Source organism: Acinonyx jubatus, chromosome B2 (genome assembly GCF_027475565.1).
Source record: "Acinonyx jubatus isolate Ajub_Pintada_27869175 chromosome B2, VMU_Ajub_asm_v1.0, whole genome shotgun sequence".
Lineage (NCBI taxonomy): Eukaryota > Metazoa > Chordata > Mammalia > Carnivora > Felidae > Acinonyx > Acinonyx jubatus.
Window position 1 is genome coordinate 105,059,061 of NC_069385.1, and position 15,224 is coordinate 105,074,284.

At 35.7% G+C, this 15,224-nt stretch overlaps 1 protein-coding gene across 1 annotated transcript in view; it reads right to left on the reverse strand.

The window, feature by feature from the left end:
* CD2AP (CD2 associated protein) overlaps positions 1 to 15,224 on the reverse strand; it is a 136,854-nt gene that overhangs the window by 60,907 nt on the left and 60,723 nt on the right. The window contains exons 4-5 of the mRNA XM_027057604.2: positions 11,610 to 11,710; positions 8,257 to 8,377 (exon numbers count right to left, since the gene is read on the reverse strand). Coding sequence (XP_026913405.2) covers positions 8,257 to 8,377; positions 11,610 to 11,710 — 222 coding nt within the window. The remainder of the gene's footprint in view (positions 1 to 8,256; positions 8,378 to 11,609; positions 11,711 to 15,224) is intronic.

Here is a 15,224-nt window from a genome sequence, read left to right on the forward strand (position 1 = left end):
TAGAGAAGCAAAGCTTTTCCTGAAATTGATTATCAGAAGACACTTATCTTGAGACTTTATAAAGAAATCACCAAGTAATAGAATAGATTATAAACTTAACCACATTCCTATAAAAAATGTAACAGTGACTTTCTTATATCTTTTATTCTACAGTTCTTCAATGAAAACTGAGGACATAAAAATAAAGTGCCCATGACCTGCCTACACTGTCTTGAGTCAGGATTATCTTAACATTAATAGCTGGAGTTCAACTGGCCAAACCAAGAAGACCATCCCATATATTTTAGTTTATTAAAGAGAACAGCTTTACTAAATGTAAAGGGGTATAAGGAGAAACCACATAAACTAATCAAATGTGCTGGATATGGCTTTTCAATACTATAAGCAAAAAATAACATTTTGTAATGTAGAGTCAACTATAATTCTTATAACAGCTACTATAAACACAGCATACATACCAAATAAGTAAAACAATAAAAAGACTGTAATAATACCAATTACAGAGTACATTACATTTCGTTAGGACATAGGAATAGTGGATCAATTCTTCTAATCATAATGCATAAGATGGAACTCTTAAATCAGAACTTAAAAGAACTATATTCTTTTATCACTAGAGGTTTCTAAAGTCCTTATAAAGCACACACTCCTTGGCATTCAAATCAATATGCAAAAACTTTCTGCCCTAAAAGTTAGAGTTTTTTAAAAAATGGAATTATAGTGTACTTCAACCACTGACTTCCCACCCCATAATCACAAAGCTCCACATTTAGAATGTGATGTTATTTTAAAGGGGTTAAGCAAGCAAGGAAGTACATTTTTAGCAGATAAAATTCTGCAAAGTTACTAAAATTCAAACAAGGCTGAATAGTGCAAGAAAGTACCCAAAGTACTTATAAAAAATTATAAATACAAAATATAAAATATAATAAAAATTTAAATTGTCCATCTTTTGCTGGTGGCCCTATATGGACGTAAACTTTGGCACATATTTTAAGGGCTGAGTTTCCATGGCATCATACACATCATTTCACCATAAGCTTTAATTTGTAACAAATTTTAATGTTAAAAATAAATATCAGAAAATCCAGTTACCTATGAAACATAAGAAACAATAACACACATAAGAAGTAATTCAGGGGATAGTGTTAAGTAACAACTGTACCACTAAATTTAAGCCAGATGTTTTCAGTATTTGTTTGTTCTCTAATGGTTTTTACACATCCTTAAAACATAAGTCCTGACTTTAGAATACCAAGTATTCTCAAATAAGTGTAACATAAAATATCTGTTTTCTATGACTCTTCTATATCTTCCTATCTCATTGATTTTCTATCTTTCAATGTAATCAACATCTGCACTGAAACAGATTTCAGTGTCCCAACCCCACCGCACTCCAACTCCTAGCAATAAAAACTGCTCTGCTTAACACAACTTTATCAGGTCACTATTCAAATACAATTGACTCCACATTTAAAAAATTTTTTTTGAATGTTTATTTATTTTTGAAAGAGACAGAGCGCGCATGAGCGGGGGAGGGTCAGAGAGAGAGGGAGACACAGAATCCAAAGCAGGCTCCAGGCTCTGAGCTGTCAGCACACAGCCTGATGTGGGGCTCGAACTTACAAGTCGTGAGATCATGACCTGAGCCAAAGTCGGACGCTCAACCGCCTGATCCCACCCAGGTGTCCCACGGACTCCACATTTTTTTAAACAGGCAAATTAAAGGAAAGAATGAGGTAAAGAAGTAAAAATAAAACAGTGTGGTAAGAAAAGTACTAACATCCATTATGCTTCAAAACTTGCCGGGTACTATGCCAAGTTTTCTCTATACACATAATCTGAAAAATGAGGACATGCTTAAATGAGGTACTGATTAAATAAAGGACACTAGACAGACATTGACCAAAAGACAAGTTTTTAAAGGATTCAATTATTTGTTGCTTCAATTCATACAGTTTAGAGTACAGCCTTAGAGAAATTTAGAATCTTAAAAAGTTCATTGCAAAGTTAAGGAGAAAAAATACATCCAAAGAACACTTAGAAATGGGAGGCAACCTAAAAATGGAAATTTGCACCTTTCACAAGGCTACTGGCCATCACCATTTCGTACTAAATACCCATAAAGTTAGTGTTCTTTTCATTAATTTTTTATTACGTGTACAAAGCTAAAAAGTACACTTCAACACCTTTAAAAGCCCGATGAGTCTTTGTTTTTAGTTTATTTACTTTTTGAGAGAGACAGACAGAGACAGAGACAGAGACAGAGAGAGAGAGAGAGAGAGAGAGAGAGAGAGAGAGAGAGAGAGACAGAATCCCAAGCAGGCTTCACACTGTCAATGCAGAGTCCAATGCGAAGCTCGAACCCACAAACGGTGAGATCATGACCTGAGCCGAAATCAAGAGTTGGACGCTTAACCGACCGAGTCACTCAGGCACCCCAAAAGGCAATGAGTATTAAATAAGGGATTCTAAAAAGATAATCAATGATAGCATATGTGGCGGATTGTATTCTTATTTACATTTGGCGTCTCAGCTTGTAGAAAAATTTATATATCCCTGCTCTGTTTGACTTAGACATGACCATGGCTGTCCAATACAGTATTAGTGGAAGCAATATGTGTAAATTTGGAGCAGAAGCTTTAAAAGCCATGCTCCTTTTTCCCATAAGGAAAAAGGCATTAAGCCATATGTCAAAGAGCAGACTCCATCAGTTTAAGTCCCTACATAACTATGTCTTTAAGCCTCCATGATTTTTAGGTTGTTTTCACTGCAGCATATTCTGAAAAACATATTATGCTACAGTTTATTTAAGAAAGAGGGGAATAGACAAATACATGTTTTCCTGTGTACCTGCATAAACACACACTGGGAGGATACCAAGAAAGTACAAATGCTTGCTATACGGAGCAGATGAGAAAAACCGGGTGGATGGAGACAAGTATTATAATGCACTTTTTTTTTTTTTTTTTTTAAAGAACATATAGGGGAGTGTGGGTGGTTCATTCAGTGAAGCATCCAACTTCAGCTCAGGTCATTATCTCGCGGTTCATGGGTTCAAGCCCCACACTGGGCTCTCTGCTGTCAGCACAAAGCCTGCTTCGGATCCTCTGTCCCCAGCCCCCTCTCTGTCCCAACCCACTTATGCATGCATACTCTCTCTCAAAAATAAAAATTTTTAAAAGAAAAAGGTTTTTATATTATAATGTACATTTTTATGTACTAATTTTTGATATTTTTTTCTATTTTTGAGAGAGAGAGAGTGCACAGGGAGGAGCAGAGAGAAGAGGGGGACAGAGGATCCAAAGCAGGACCTGCACTGAGAGCAGAAGAGCCCAATGTGGGGCCTGAACTCACGAACCATGAGATCATGACCTGAGCTGAAGACAGACACTCAACTGGCTGAGTCACCCAGATGCCCTTATATACTAATTTTTGAACCAAGAGAATATATCATCTAGTCATATATATGTGTGTGTGTGTGTGTGTGTGTGTATACATATGTGTGTATATGTGAACTATGTACCACATGAATAGGTAAAATTTTATTCATATCATTATATGTATACTTTCCAGAGAGTGTACAGCTTTCATGTGCTTCTCAAAAGTGAACCAAGAAACATGAAGAAAGCAATACTCTTGCCTAGAGGCAATAATCACCCTCAAATGCTGACTGATCAACCCCTGATTTTAAAAGCACAGCGCTCTATGCAAGTAGGCTAACCAACTGTAGCAGACATTCATCTACTTTCCCTAGAAAAAAACAGTACCATTATCTTCTGTTCCGGAAAACAGATGACATCATCAACTGGAATGAGGGCTACCTGCTCCATATATAAATTATGGAGTTTTATTTATACTATTTTTCCTCAAAGGGCTGGCACTATAAAAAGGCACATAAGTGACATGAGATAAAATATAATACTCTGGAGTAAAAATTAAACAGCTCATAAGCTATTCACTTTTTGGACCCTTCTAATAGTCTCTGCCCATAAATAGCTGCCTATAAATAGCTGACAGCTTGGGGCGCCTGGGTGGCTCAGTCGGTTAAGCGTCCGACTTCAGCTCAGGTCACGATCTCACGGTCCGTGAGTTCGAGCCCCGAGTCGGGCTCTGGGCTGATGGCTCAGAGCCTGGAGCCTGCTTCCAATTCTGTGTCTCCCTCTCTCTCTGCCACTACCCCGTTCATGCTCTGTCTCTCTCTGTCTCAAAAATAAACGTTAAAAAAAAATTTTTTTAAATAATAATAATAAAAAAAATAATAAAAAAAGAAAAAAAAGAAAAACAAAATAAATAGCTGACAGCCTGCTGGAGATGAAAGTCATAAACATGTACAACAGTCGTGGGTGCCATGATAAAAGTGTGCATAGACTAGTCAAATGTACTTCAACTTCAACCAGTGTTAAAGGTTAATTGCTTCAAGTTTTGCACTCCTTGCTTGCTAACCTAAGTCCTTTGATTTGCAGTAGAACTAACTTACTTTGAGATTTGCAGACCACTGACCTTGAGGAGTGAAGGGACCAGAATATAAGGCTTAACTACATTCAAAAACAACTGCTGCTGCTGCCAGCAAGTCTGTTCAGGGTCATGTCCACATATGACTATACTGCCTGGGCACCTGCTTCTCCTGCAGGTTGCACCCCCGCCCCTCACTTTTTTCCATGCCTTCCCCTTTAAAACTGTCCAGCTTTGCCTGGATGGGGAAGATGGTCTTTGAGACATTAATCCACCACCATCTTCCCAGGTTGCCAACTTCCTGAAAAAGCAACCTTTCCTTTCCCACCATCACTTGTCTCCTGAGTATTAATTTTCGAGCAGTGATCAACCAAAGCAGAGTTTGAACGGATCCTCTGTCCAGTAACATCTTCAACAAATACTGCTAGGAAAATTAGATACCCACATACAAAAGAATGAAGTTGGACCTTTGTCTGAAAACCATACACAAAAATTTACTCAAAATGAATTAATGACCTAAACGTAAAACCAAAACCTATAAAATTCCTAGAAGAAAATACAGGGGGAAAGTTTCATAACACTGGATTTGGCAATGACTTCTTAAATATGATACCAAAAGCACAAGCAACAAAAGAAAAAATAGACTACCTACATTAAACGTAAAAACTTTTCTACAACAAAGAAAATAGTCAACAGAATGGGAGAAAATAACTGTACATCATATATCTGATAAAGAATTAATGTCCATAATAAAGAATTCCTACAACTATAAAAAATAATAATAATAACCTGATTAAAAAACAGACAAGGGGGGCGCCTGGGTGGCTCAGTCGGTTAAGCGGCTGACTTCGGCTCAGGTCACGATCTCACAGTCTGTGAGTTCGAGCCCCGCGTCGGGCTCTGTGCTGACCGCTCAGAGCCTGGAGCCTGTTTCAGATTCTGTGTCTCCCTCTCTCTCTGACCCTCCCCCGTTCATGCTCTTTCTCTGTCTCAAAAATAAATAAACGTTAAAAAAAAAAAAAAATTAAAAAAAAAAACAAAAAACGCACAAGGAACTTGAACAGATACTTCTCCAAAGATGATACACAATGGTCGGCAAGCATATAAAGATACTCAACATCAGTAATCATCAGAGAAAAGCAAATCAAACTCACAATGAGATAACATCTCATACCCGTTAGGATAGCTAATATCAAAAAACAGAAAGTGTTGCTAAGGATACGGACAGATTAGAACCCTTTACACTGTTGGTGAAAGTGTAAAATGGGGCAAACACTATAGAAAATTATATTTAGCACTTCTTTAAGAGATTAAAGAAAGAACTATATATAATCCAGCAATCCCACTTCTGGGTATGTATCTGAATTGAAAACAGGTCTCAAATATCTGTATGCCCATGTTTTAGCAGCATTATTCACAACTGCCAAGAGGTGGAAACAATTCACACATCCATGAATGGATGAACAGCTACACAAAATGCAGTACATACATACAACAGAATATTATTCAACAAATGAACTTTATGCTAAAAAATGATCAAAATGATAAGTTCCATATGTTTTTTACAACCATTTTTCAAAAAAAAAAAAAGTCTACATAGAGGAAAACAAGGGCAAGAATGATTAGAAGGAAAAACACAGACGTTTAGGACATAACATCTTCTAAAAAAGTTGCAGTCAGAGCTACATATTATATTTGCTTTTGTTGTTGTTTTAAGACAGCACACAAGCAGGAGAGGGGCAGAGAGAGGAGGAGGGAGGAAGAAAATTTTAAGCAGGCTCCACCCCCAGGGCAAAGCCTGGCTCAGGGCACAACACTGGGCTCAATGTCATGACCTGAGCTGAAATCAAGAGTCAAACCTTTAATCAAATGAGCTACCCAGGCACCCCCAAGCTGCATATTTTATTTCTAATATTTCCTGGAACATTTCTGAGAAGATGAAAACCTACAAAGTAAGTGACAAACAATATATTCCGTTTAGAACTATATTTCACTAGTACCTCTTATACTCAGATCATTTTACTCCAGACTAAAATGTACTAAAATTTGAGTTCATATCTTGTCTCATCGCCCAGAGGCCTGGACCTTAAGCTTCTGGACTGCAGAGGGGATTCTGTGCCCTCACAAAACCAAACTAGCACTTAGCACACAAGAAGCTTAAGAAACATTCACTGATTAAACTGGCCTCTACCACTTCCTAAGGTCATATATTTTATTCTAAAAGTAAGATTAGAGTTAAAACTACTACTGATTTTTTTGAAAAAATTTTAATGTTTATTTTTGAGAAAGAGAGAGAGACAAGAGTACAAGCGGGGAAGCTGCAAAGAGAGAGAGGGAGACACAGAATCCAAAGCAGGCTCCAGGCTCTGAGCTGTCAGCACAGAGCCCAACGTGGGGCTTGAACTCATGGACCGCGAGATCATGACCTGAGCCAAAGTCCGATGTCTAACTGATGGAGGCACCCAGGCACTCCTATTAAAACTGAGCAGAAATAAAAGTTCTTTAGAGAAGAATGTCAAGTAATAAATAAAGATGGAATGGTGGAGTTAGAAAATCATCATTTTGCAACTATCGAAGTAGTAACTAATTCAGGCAAAATTTATCCATGGATGCTTAAACTGTTGGGAGAAGTTTGATGAGGAAACAGGATATTTACAAAGTCTCCAAGTATCTCCCCACAAGACACTTACCAATTATAAAGGAAAAAAAAGTACATTTACTGGCAACACAATTTGAACCAAGGAATCAAATTTCACATCACCAAAAATAAAGCACACAGACATCATGTGCCTTCTGATACAATGCAATGAGATAGCATCATTTTGTAATTCTGTCAATAAAATACACCCTAAAACTAATGATGAGGAATCCGGAGAAAAGCCCAAACTGGGATCTACTATATAAAATATCCAGCTTAAACTCTCAAAATCGTCAAGAAAAAAGTAGAGAAAAGCTGGGAAACAATTCTCAAGAAAGAAACTTGAGAAACAAATTCCCTCCATGCTTTTCCAGAAATAGGAGAAAAAAATAGTTATATAAAGCATTACTAGAATTAAATCTGTATATGAACTATGGATTAAATGATATTGTCAAATTGAATACTGTCAATATTTAATGTCTTGATTTTGATAAGTATATTAAACCTCACTACATATACTGTTCCATACAGAAAAAGAGCTACTTATCCCTGCATTACCACTTAGGAATTTAATTTCTCTTAAAAAAAAAAACAAAACTAATTCCACAGCAATTCTTAAAAATAAAAATAATAAAAATAATTTAAATTTAGCTTGGGATAAAATGCTCTTGATCATAGTTTTACATGGTGAGCAAATTTAAGATAAATTTGCAGGTGAGTCTATAAATGACGGCAATCACAAAATAATTAAATGACATTCTGGCTGCACAAAAAAATGTAATTATCTCAATATGGAAAAACACAAAAGCAAGTTTTTTTTTCAATTCCTAGAATCTCTGAAGTAGACAGGCCATTTGCAAACTCAAAACACTGTATCAGTACATCTTAAGTGGGAAGAAATCAGAAAACATAAGGACTATCAATTCATAATCAGGGTACTAAACATTTAGTTTGGGTTGAAACAAACATCAGAGAAGGAAAAATATGAAAGTATTTGCCTAGGAATTTAGTTCATTTTAAGTCCCTGTCATAAGCTGCTTCATAAAAGTAGAAAAACTGAAGCTCAGAGTTCAACACAAGAACAGAGTTTCAAATAATACAGAATAAACACTAGATCATATATAATTTTATTTAAATCTATTCAAAATTTTTAAACAATCTACCTGAATCCTCCAGGGCTTCATGAGTTTCACCATCATCTGTTACCTCTAATTCTTTCACAAAATTTGAGGGAAACAGTCCCAACTTGTTGTTCAGGGTTCCACTCCACCATCCTTCTTCTACCTGAAAGAGTTCACAACTCAAAAATGATAAAAATTTCCCACTGTGGGAAAATTAAGCCACATAAGTGAGCACAAAGTTAATGACGCAAAATAATCCCTTTAAATCTGTTAAGGAAATACAATGGGGAAAATATATTTTTAGTAAATTAAATCTAAATGGATTAGACTGATCATATATAGGATTAGTCATATCGGTAGTATTTTACAACATTTACAACGAGAATTTGTAATCAAGTGCAATGTAGGACATAAATAATTGTTATGAAAATATCAGATAACCAAGAATAAGGTATTAATAGCAGGAAGTAGATAGCTCTCTCCTGGAATGTCACTTCTTTTAAACCCAACTAAGTCTCAATTTGTAATCATTTCACTATTTATAATCTATTTCATATATTATTTAAGTACATGAAGATTTTTTATTTGGAAAAAGCTTGATGAATATAATTTCCCTTTGAAGTGACTCTTAACCCAAGTAAGAAAAGAATCACTTATTTTTAAAATCCAGATACTAGACTCTTCAAAACATTCCCCCCCACCTCAACCAGAAATATCTTCCGGAACCAAACTCTTTAGAAAAATATTTACATTCACTAATCACAAGGTTACTCTGTTTCATGAAGTTATTTAATAATATTTAATAACTGCTTTAAGATGTAGAACTTCTAAAAAAAAATTTAAGAGTAAACTATTCATTCTAAAAATTCACTTAACAGCACTACATGAAATATCATAGGTAGAAAAGGCTCTTTATTCTGTTTAAAATATGTTTTAAGTGTTTTTCACCTCAGAATTACAAAGCAAACTTTAATAAGGTATTCATCCAGCAGGCACTCACTAGTATAACACCTTGGTGTTAACTACTAGGGAAAGACTGATATTTGCGTTTGAGAAATCCCTGCCCTTGAGTGAAATAACCTAAAGAAAACAAACACTAAGCAGGTAGTTACAATACAATGCGTGCTGTAACAAAGCTATGAACAAAATGCTGAAAAAGCACAAGAGAAAGGCTTAAAATAGTTTTTAAAAGGCTCCCCTAAAATGAAATGACAAAAGAGCTAGACATTAAAGGCTGAGTAAGAGTTTTCTAGGTACAAAGCAAATGAAAAATACAGTGACATAAAAATAAAGGACTTATTTCTAGACTATATACAGCTGAGATACAAGATGGCTAGAATACAAGCTGTCTGAGGAAGAAATGGAAGGCGGTTACGAGTGAAGAGTTCAGAATTTTTTTAGCAGATTTAAAGAGACTCCAAAGTTTTGAGAGTTCTTCAAACCATGGTGATGGAGATATATAGACCAAATGGCAACTAAGAGAGAAGCATCAGAAAACGTATTATCTACACCTGCAATCACAAATTGGCAGCAAGGGAGTAGTTACGGTAAATAACCTTATAATTCCCATAAATTAAGGAATTCTCAAAAGGCAGGATAGCACAGCAATGAAGAATAGTAAGATTCTGCTCTGCTGCATGCCGTGTGTATGGGCATGGGCAAAAATAGCTGAAACAAGATCTCCTAGCCTGCATGCTCATCAACCAGGTAATCGGGACACCCCTCCACCAAGAAGTGGTGGTCTTTGTCCCCACCGCCTTCAATCTTGCTGACTTCTGACATGTTTGTAGCCAAAAGAATAGGGTGAAAGTAACACTACCACTTCCAAGGTCTGATTATAAAAGGTCTCTAAAGGAAGTAACATAGTAACAAAATTAGGTTAAGAAAGATCATTAAAACAAGTAACAGCACTTTTAATTTACACACTGTATTTACTGCCATAGAATTTGTATGTATGAATAAAAATCAAAACATGTAGGCATTCTAAAATGTTTATTTTTATTCTTAGCTACTTTGATTACATCAATCTTTAGCTTAAAATTCAACATGTTCACTGAAATACTTACACTCAGAGCCCTGAAATGCCATGCAATAAGTCCAAGTATCCTAAGGCCCCAATACAGTGAGAAAGCCAAGCCAAATGGAGAAGCTACATAATGGCTCTCCAGAGGCAGTCTTCAAGTCTTCTAGGTACCAATCACATTAGTAAAGAAGCCTTCCTAACATTCTACCAGCACCTAAACTTTGAGTCGTTCGACTTGAAGCCCCCACACATCATGGAACACAGACAAGCCATCCCAGCTGTGCCCTATATGAATTCTTGACTCACATAATATCTATGACCTAATAAAACAGTTGTTCTTTGCTACAAACTTCGGGATAGCATGATATGCATCAACAGTAACTAGAACAGTTAATCACTTATCTTCTATGACTCAAACTCTTCATATATAAAGTAGAAATAAAAATTCCTATCTCCTCAGGCTGTTAAGAAATTTAAAGAAAATAATAAATGTGAAACACTTAGCATAATGCTTCAGACACATAGGTTCAATAAAAATTATTATTGCCACCTGATAGAAATAAAACAGAATTGTCTTTTGTATAAATACATTGGAATTTAATATAAACATTAAGGGATAAATTACATGATGTTATGATATAAAATCAATACTTATACATGATATACATGACTATACATGATATCAAAAGATACACTTTGAAAATGGGATCTTCAGCTGCCAAATAAAACTTTTAATATTCCTTTAATATTCCTTTAATTCCTTTAATATCCCTTGGTTAACATCTGAATATGATAATTCAAATAAGGCAAACCTTTTAAAGAGATTCTACTTTTGTATCCCTCTGCTATGCAGAAGGTAAAATTGATTCTATTTTATTGCTTTGTGCCTAAAGTGAATTCAGAATCAAAGAAAATGTTTATTTTTATTCTCAGCTACTTACATTACATTAATCTTTAGCTTAAAAATTTTTTATTCCTGAAGTCAATACATACAAATACAGTAAGTACACAAGACCAGGTGTAGTAAGAATGAATAAAGCTTGGTTGATGGGACGGGAGGGTGGGTGATGGGTACTGAGGAAGGCACCTTTTGGGATGAGCAATGGGTGTTGTATGGAAACCAATTTGACAATAAATTTCATATATTGAAAAAAAAAAAAAGAATGAATAAAGCTTTATTCCAAAGGATAAGACAACCTTACATAAGTCATTAAAGAACCATTTTAAAACCTGTATGTTAAAATGTGTATAAAAAGCAATGGAACTCGTAAAAAAGTTCTAATGAAAACTTAATATTCTTACAAGTCAGTTTTCTAATACCTAGAGCATCAATTACAATTGCTGGTTCGTCTCTAACATAGGTTTTCCTTACCTCTTCATTAATATCAATAATATCTCCCACTTTCAGCTCCAGTTCATCCTCATTTTGTGGAAGGTACTCAAAGAGAACTTTACACTGACGCTTCTTGGTCTCTAAAGGAAGTAAATTAGTAACAAAATTAGGTTGAGAAAGATCATTAAAACAAATAACAGCACTTTTATTTACACAGTGTATTTACTGCCATATGTATGTATGAGTTTGTATATGTATGAATAAAAATCAGAATATGTAAGCATTCTAAGCAGCTAACCACAATCAGTTCTGGCTGGCTTTTCACCTTGCCCCCACACTACAACCTACTCATGCCAAAATAAATTCAAACCAACTACAAATAAGGTAACAAGGCTCCTAGCCATGAAATCTATGTATATGTGTGATCCCCAACTAGACAAAAGTAAAACAGCCAATGCCAATTGTGAGACTAAAAACACATACAATAAAAGACACTGTCAGCAAAACAAATTTTATCATAGCTAAGCTATCCTCCAAGACAGTAATTTTCAGACGACTTCCTGATCGAAGTCTAGGAATACTCAAAATGCGCTAATTTAAAAGTGTCTGTGTTAAAAAGACACAAAATGAATAAATCCAAAATGTATCTTATCTTCTTTAACAGCTCTACTTTCCAACAGATAAAAATCAAATTCACACAGGTAAAGATAACAGTAATTTTACTTTAACTTTTCAAACGAACTTCATTTATTTAGACAAATAATGTTAACTTATAACCATGCAGTTTGAGGTTCTCAACTTCTTTCAAACTCTAAGAATTGAGAACTCAGACTCACTCCCATCTTTAAAATTTAATCATTAAAGTACCTATGGATAGATGACCAGGTATCACCGATAAAAGGATTACTTCCTGCTAGTCAAATCCTCTATGTTCCTCAGACCAGCAGCAACAGTATCACTTCAAAGCTTCTTAGAAATGCAGGCTCCACCTCATACCTACCTGTTCTGGACTGAATTGTGTCCTTGACTGTACTGAGAGGCAGGACCTTTAGGGAGGTAATTATAGTCAACTAACATAAAAATGGAGCCCTAATCCCCACACACACTTAATTGTGCATGTGTGTACGTGCGCACACATATACAGGAGGCTGTGTGAGGATGCGGGGTCGGGGCAAAAAGGCAAGACTTGCAAGTCTGGAAAAGAGGCCTCACCAGAATCCAACTCTGACAGCACCTTGATTTTAGACTTCTAGCCTCTGGAACTGTAAGAAAATAATATTGCTTCTGTTGTTTAAGCCATCTAGTTGGGGATATTTTGTTATGACAGCCCCAGCAGGCTGAATCAGAAACTGTACTTTAAGATCTCCTAGGTGATTCTCAATCTTGCACTCAATGATCTAATTATACTGATTTCTAATTGCTTGAAAATGACAAGCCCTATTCCTTTTGAGACTTAAATACACTGCTTCTTTTAAAAAAATTAATGTCTATTTATTTGGGGGCAGAGGGTGGGGGATGAGGGGCAGAGAGAGAGGGAAACACAGAATTCAAAGCAGGCTCCAGGCTCTGAACTGTCAGCACAGATCCCAACATGGGGCTGAAACCCACGAACCAAGAGATCATGACCTGGGCCAAAGTCAGACACTTAACCGACTGAGCCACCCATGCATCCCTAAATATACGGTTTCTTTTGCCAAGGACACTTCACTTTCATCCACAAAGTCCACCTTTCGCTGTCTTCAACTCATCTTCAGGTCTCAACTTAGAAAAAACTTCTTCCAAAACAGCTTTCTGGATTAGGTAATCTTCCCTTGTGCTTATATACTTAACACTGTTTACTTCTACAACCTACCTGTTACTAACAAATCTGTTTCCTTTTCAATCATAATGATTTATTTTCTTGTGTGTACTCCCTGTAGTCTGTAGGCTAAAGATAAATGGGCACTGAGTTTGTTAAATGCTCTCTCCCCAGCACCCAGCATAGTGCTTATGCTAGGCCCGTTATTTACATACACACACACACACACACACACACACACACACACACACACACACACACACACATATATGAACAATAGGCCTAACCATACGGCATCAATGCCAGGAAATATGCCAAGGGTATCAACATTCCATCAGCCCTTTACCACCAACAATCCTAAGATTTTTCTTAATAATTTAAATGCACACTTAAGGAACTAACAGAATTTAGGAAACAGGAAGCAATTAGTAATAAAATACAAATACATAATGAGATGGCAAATATTTAGTACAAGCTACAAATATCCCCAAAATTAATAAAGGATAGGTTTGGAGTGGAGCAGATGTGGAAGAATTCAAAGATGAAATGGTAACAGAGTTACACAATTAAACATGAACACAATACAATAAGGTGGAAAAGATGTAGCAGACATTCTAGATAAAAGTTTTCCCAATGAGTTGATAATACAAGGAATACAAGGATTCTAAGGAGATAGTTGTTGCTGACAAGAGACTCCTGAGAAGTAGTCTAGATAGATACAACTTAACTACATCAAATCATGTCAAAACAAGTCCAAATAAACTTTTTTATATAGTTAAAAAAAAAAAAAAAGATGCCATGGTCTAAAAGAAATAACACTAGTTTAGAAGTCAGAAGACTTGGGTTCTAGTATAGCTGTCATTACCTTGTTATTTGACCTAAGTTCTCTGGGAATCAATGTCCTGAACTACAAAGTAAAAGAGCTGGACTGGATTAACTATGACAGTTACTTGAGCTCTGACATTTATGGATCTATGAAATTGTTCATCAAGACAAAAAATAAATCCAACTGAACCTCCAAAACAATAAAAGAAGCATATTGCATGCAATCAACACCATGAAAGAGGTGCAAAACAGACATGACAATCAAGCAGAAGGATCTAGAGTCTCCAAATAAGAAACAGTTACACCTCTGTTTCTCCCACTTCATTAAGGAATTAATAATATCTGATTTTAAAACTGTTTTACAATAGAAGGAACCAAAACAAAAAACAACAACAACAAAAAAAACCACTGACCATACTTTTATAAGTAACCTAGAGTTTATAGTAAAATTTTTCAAATGTCACTTTCATCACATCTCAGAGTTAATTTTTAAGTAGTAATAGTGGTTTTTATGCATACCATAAGAAAACTTCTCATCTCTTCTACTACAGATAAATATAGTTCATAAATACTTCTGGAAGTTAAAGTGAGCTTGAAAAAATGAGTCCATAAATGTGTTCTCTGTCATTAGCACTTCATAGATGAAGGGAAAATGATCTACATTACTGAAAAGAAATTCTCTTCTGCTCAGGGTGCACTTCAAAGAAAATCCTTTCTATCATTTTGGTGATCTTAGGCCTTTAAAAAAAAAATGTAGCTTGCTTCTTTTTAATGAGTATTAGTATCTTTTAAATTATTTAAAGTGGATAGAGAATTAATTAGCCCCCCTGCTCCCAAGCAGATCAATTAACTTTGAGGATCCTAGTTATATCTTAACCAGAAACTTTGAGTTTGTGGCACACCTGGGTGGCTCAGTCAGTTGAGCATCCAACCTGACTTCAGCTCAGGTCGTGATCTCACTGTTCGTGAGTTCAAGCCCTGCACTGGGGCACAGCTTGGAACTTGGAGCCTGCTTTCAATTCTGTCTCCCT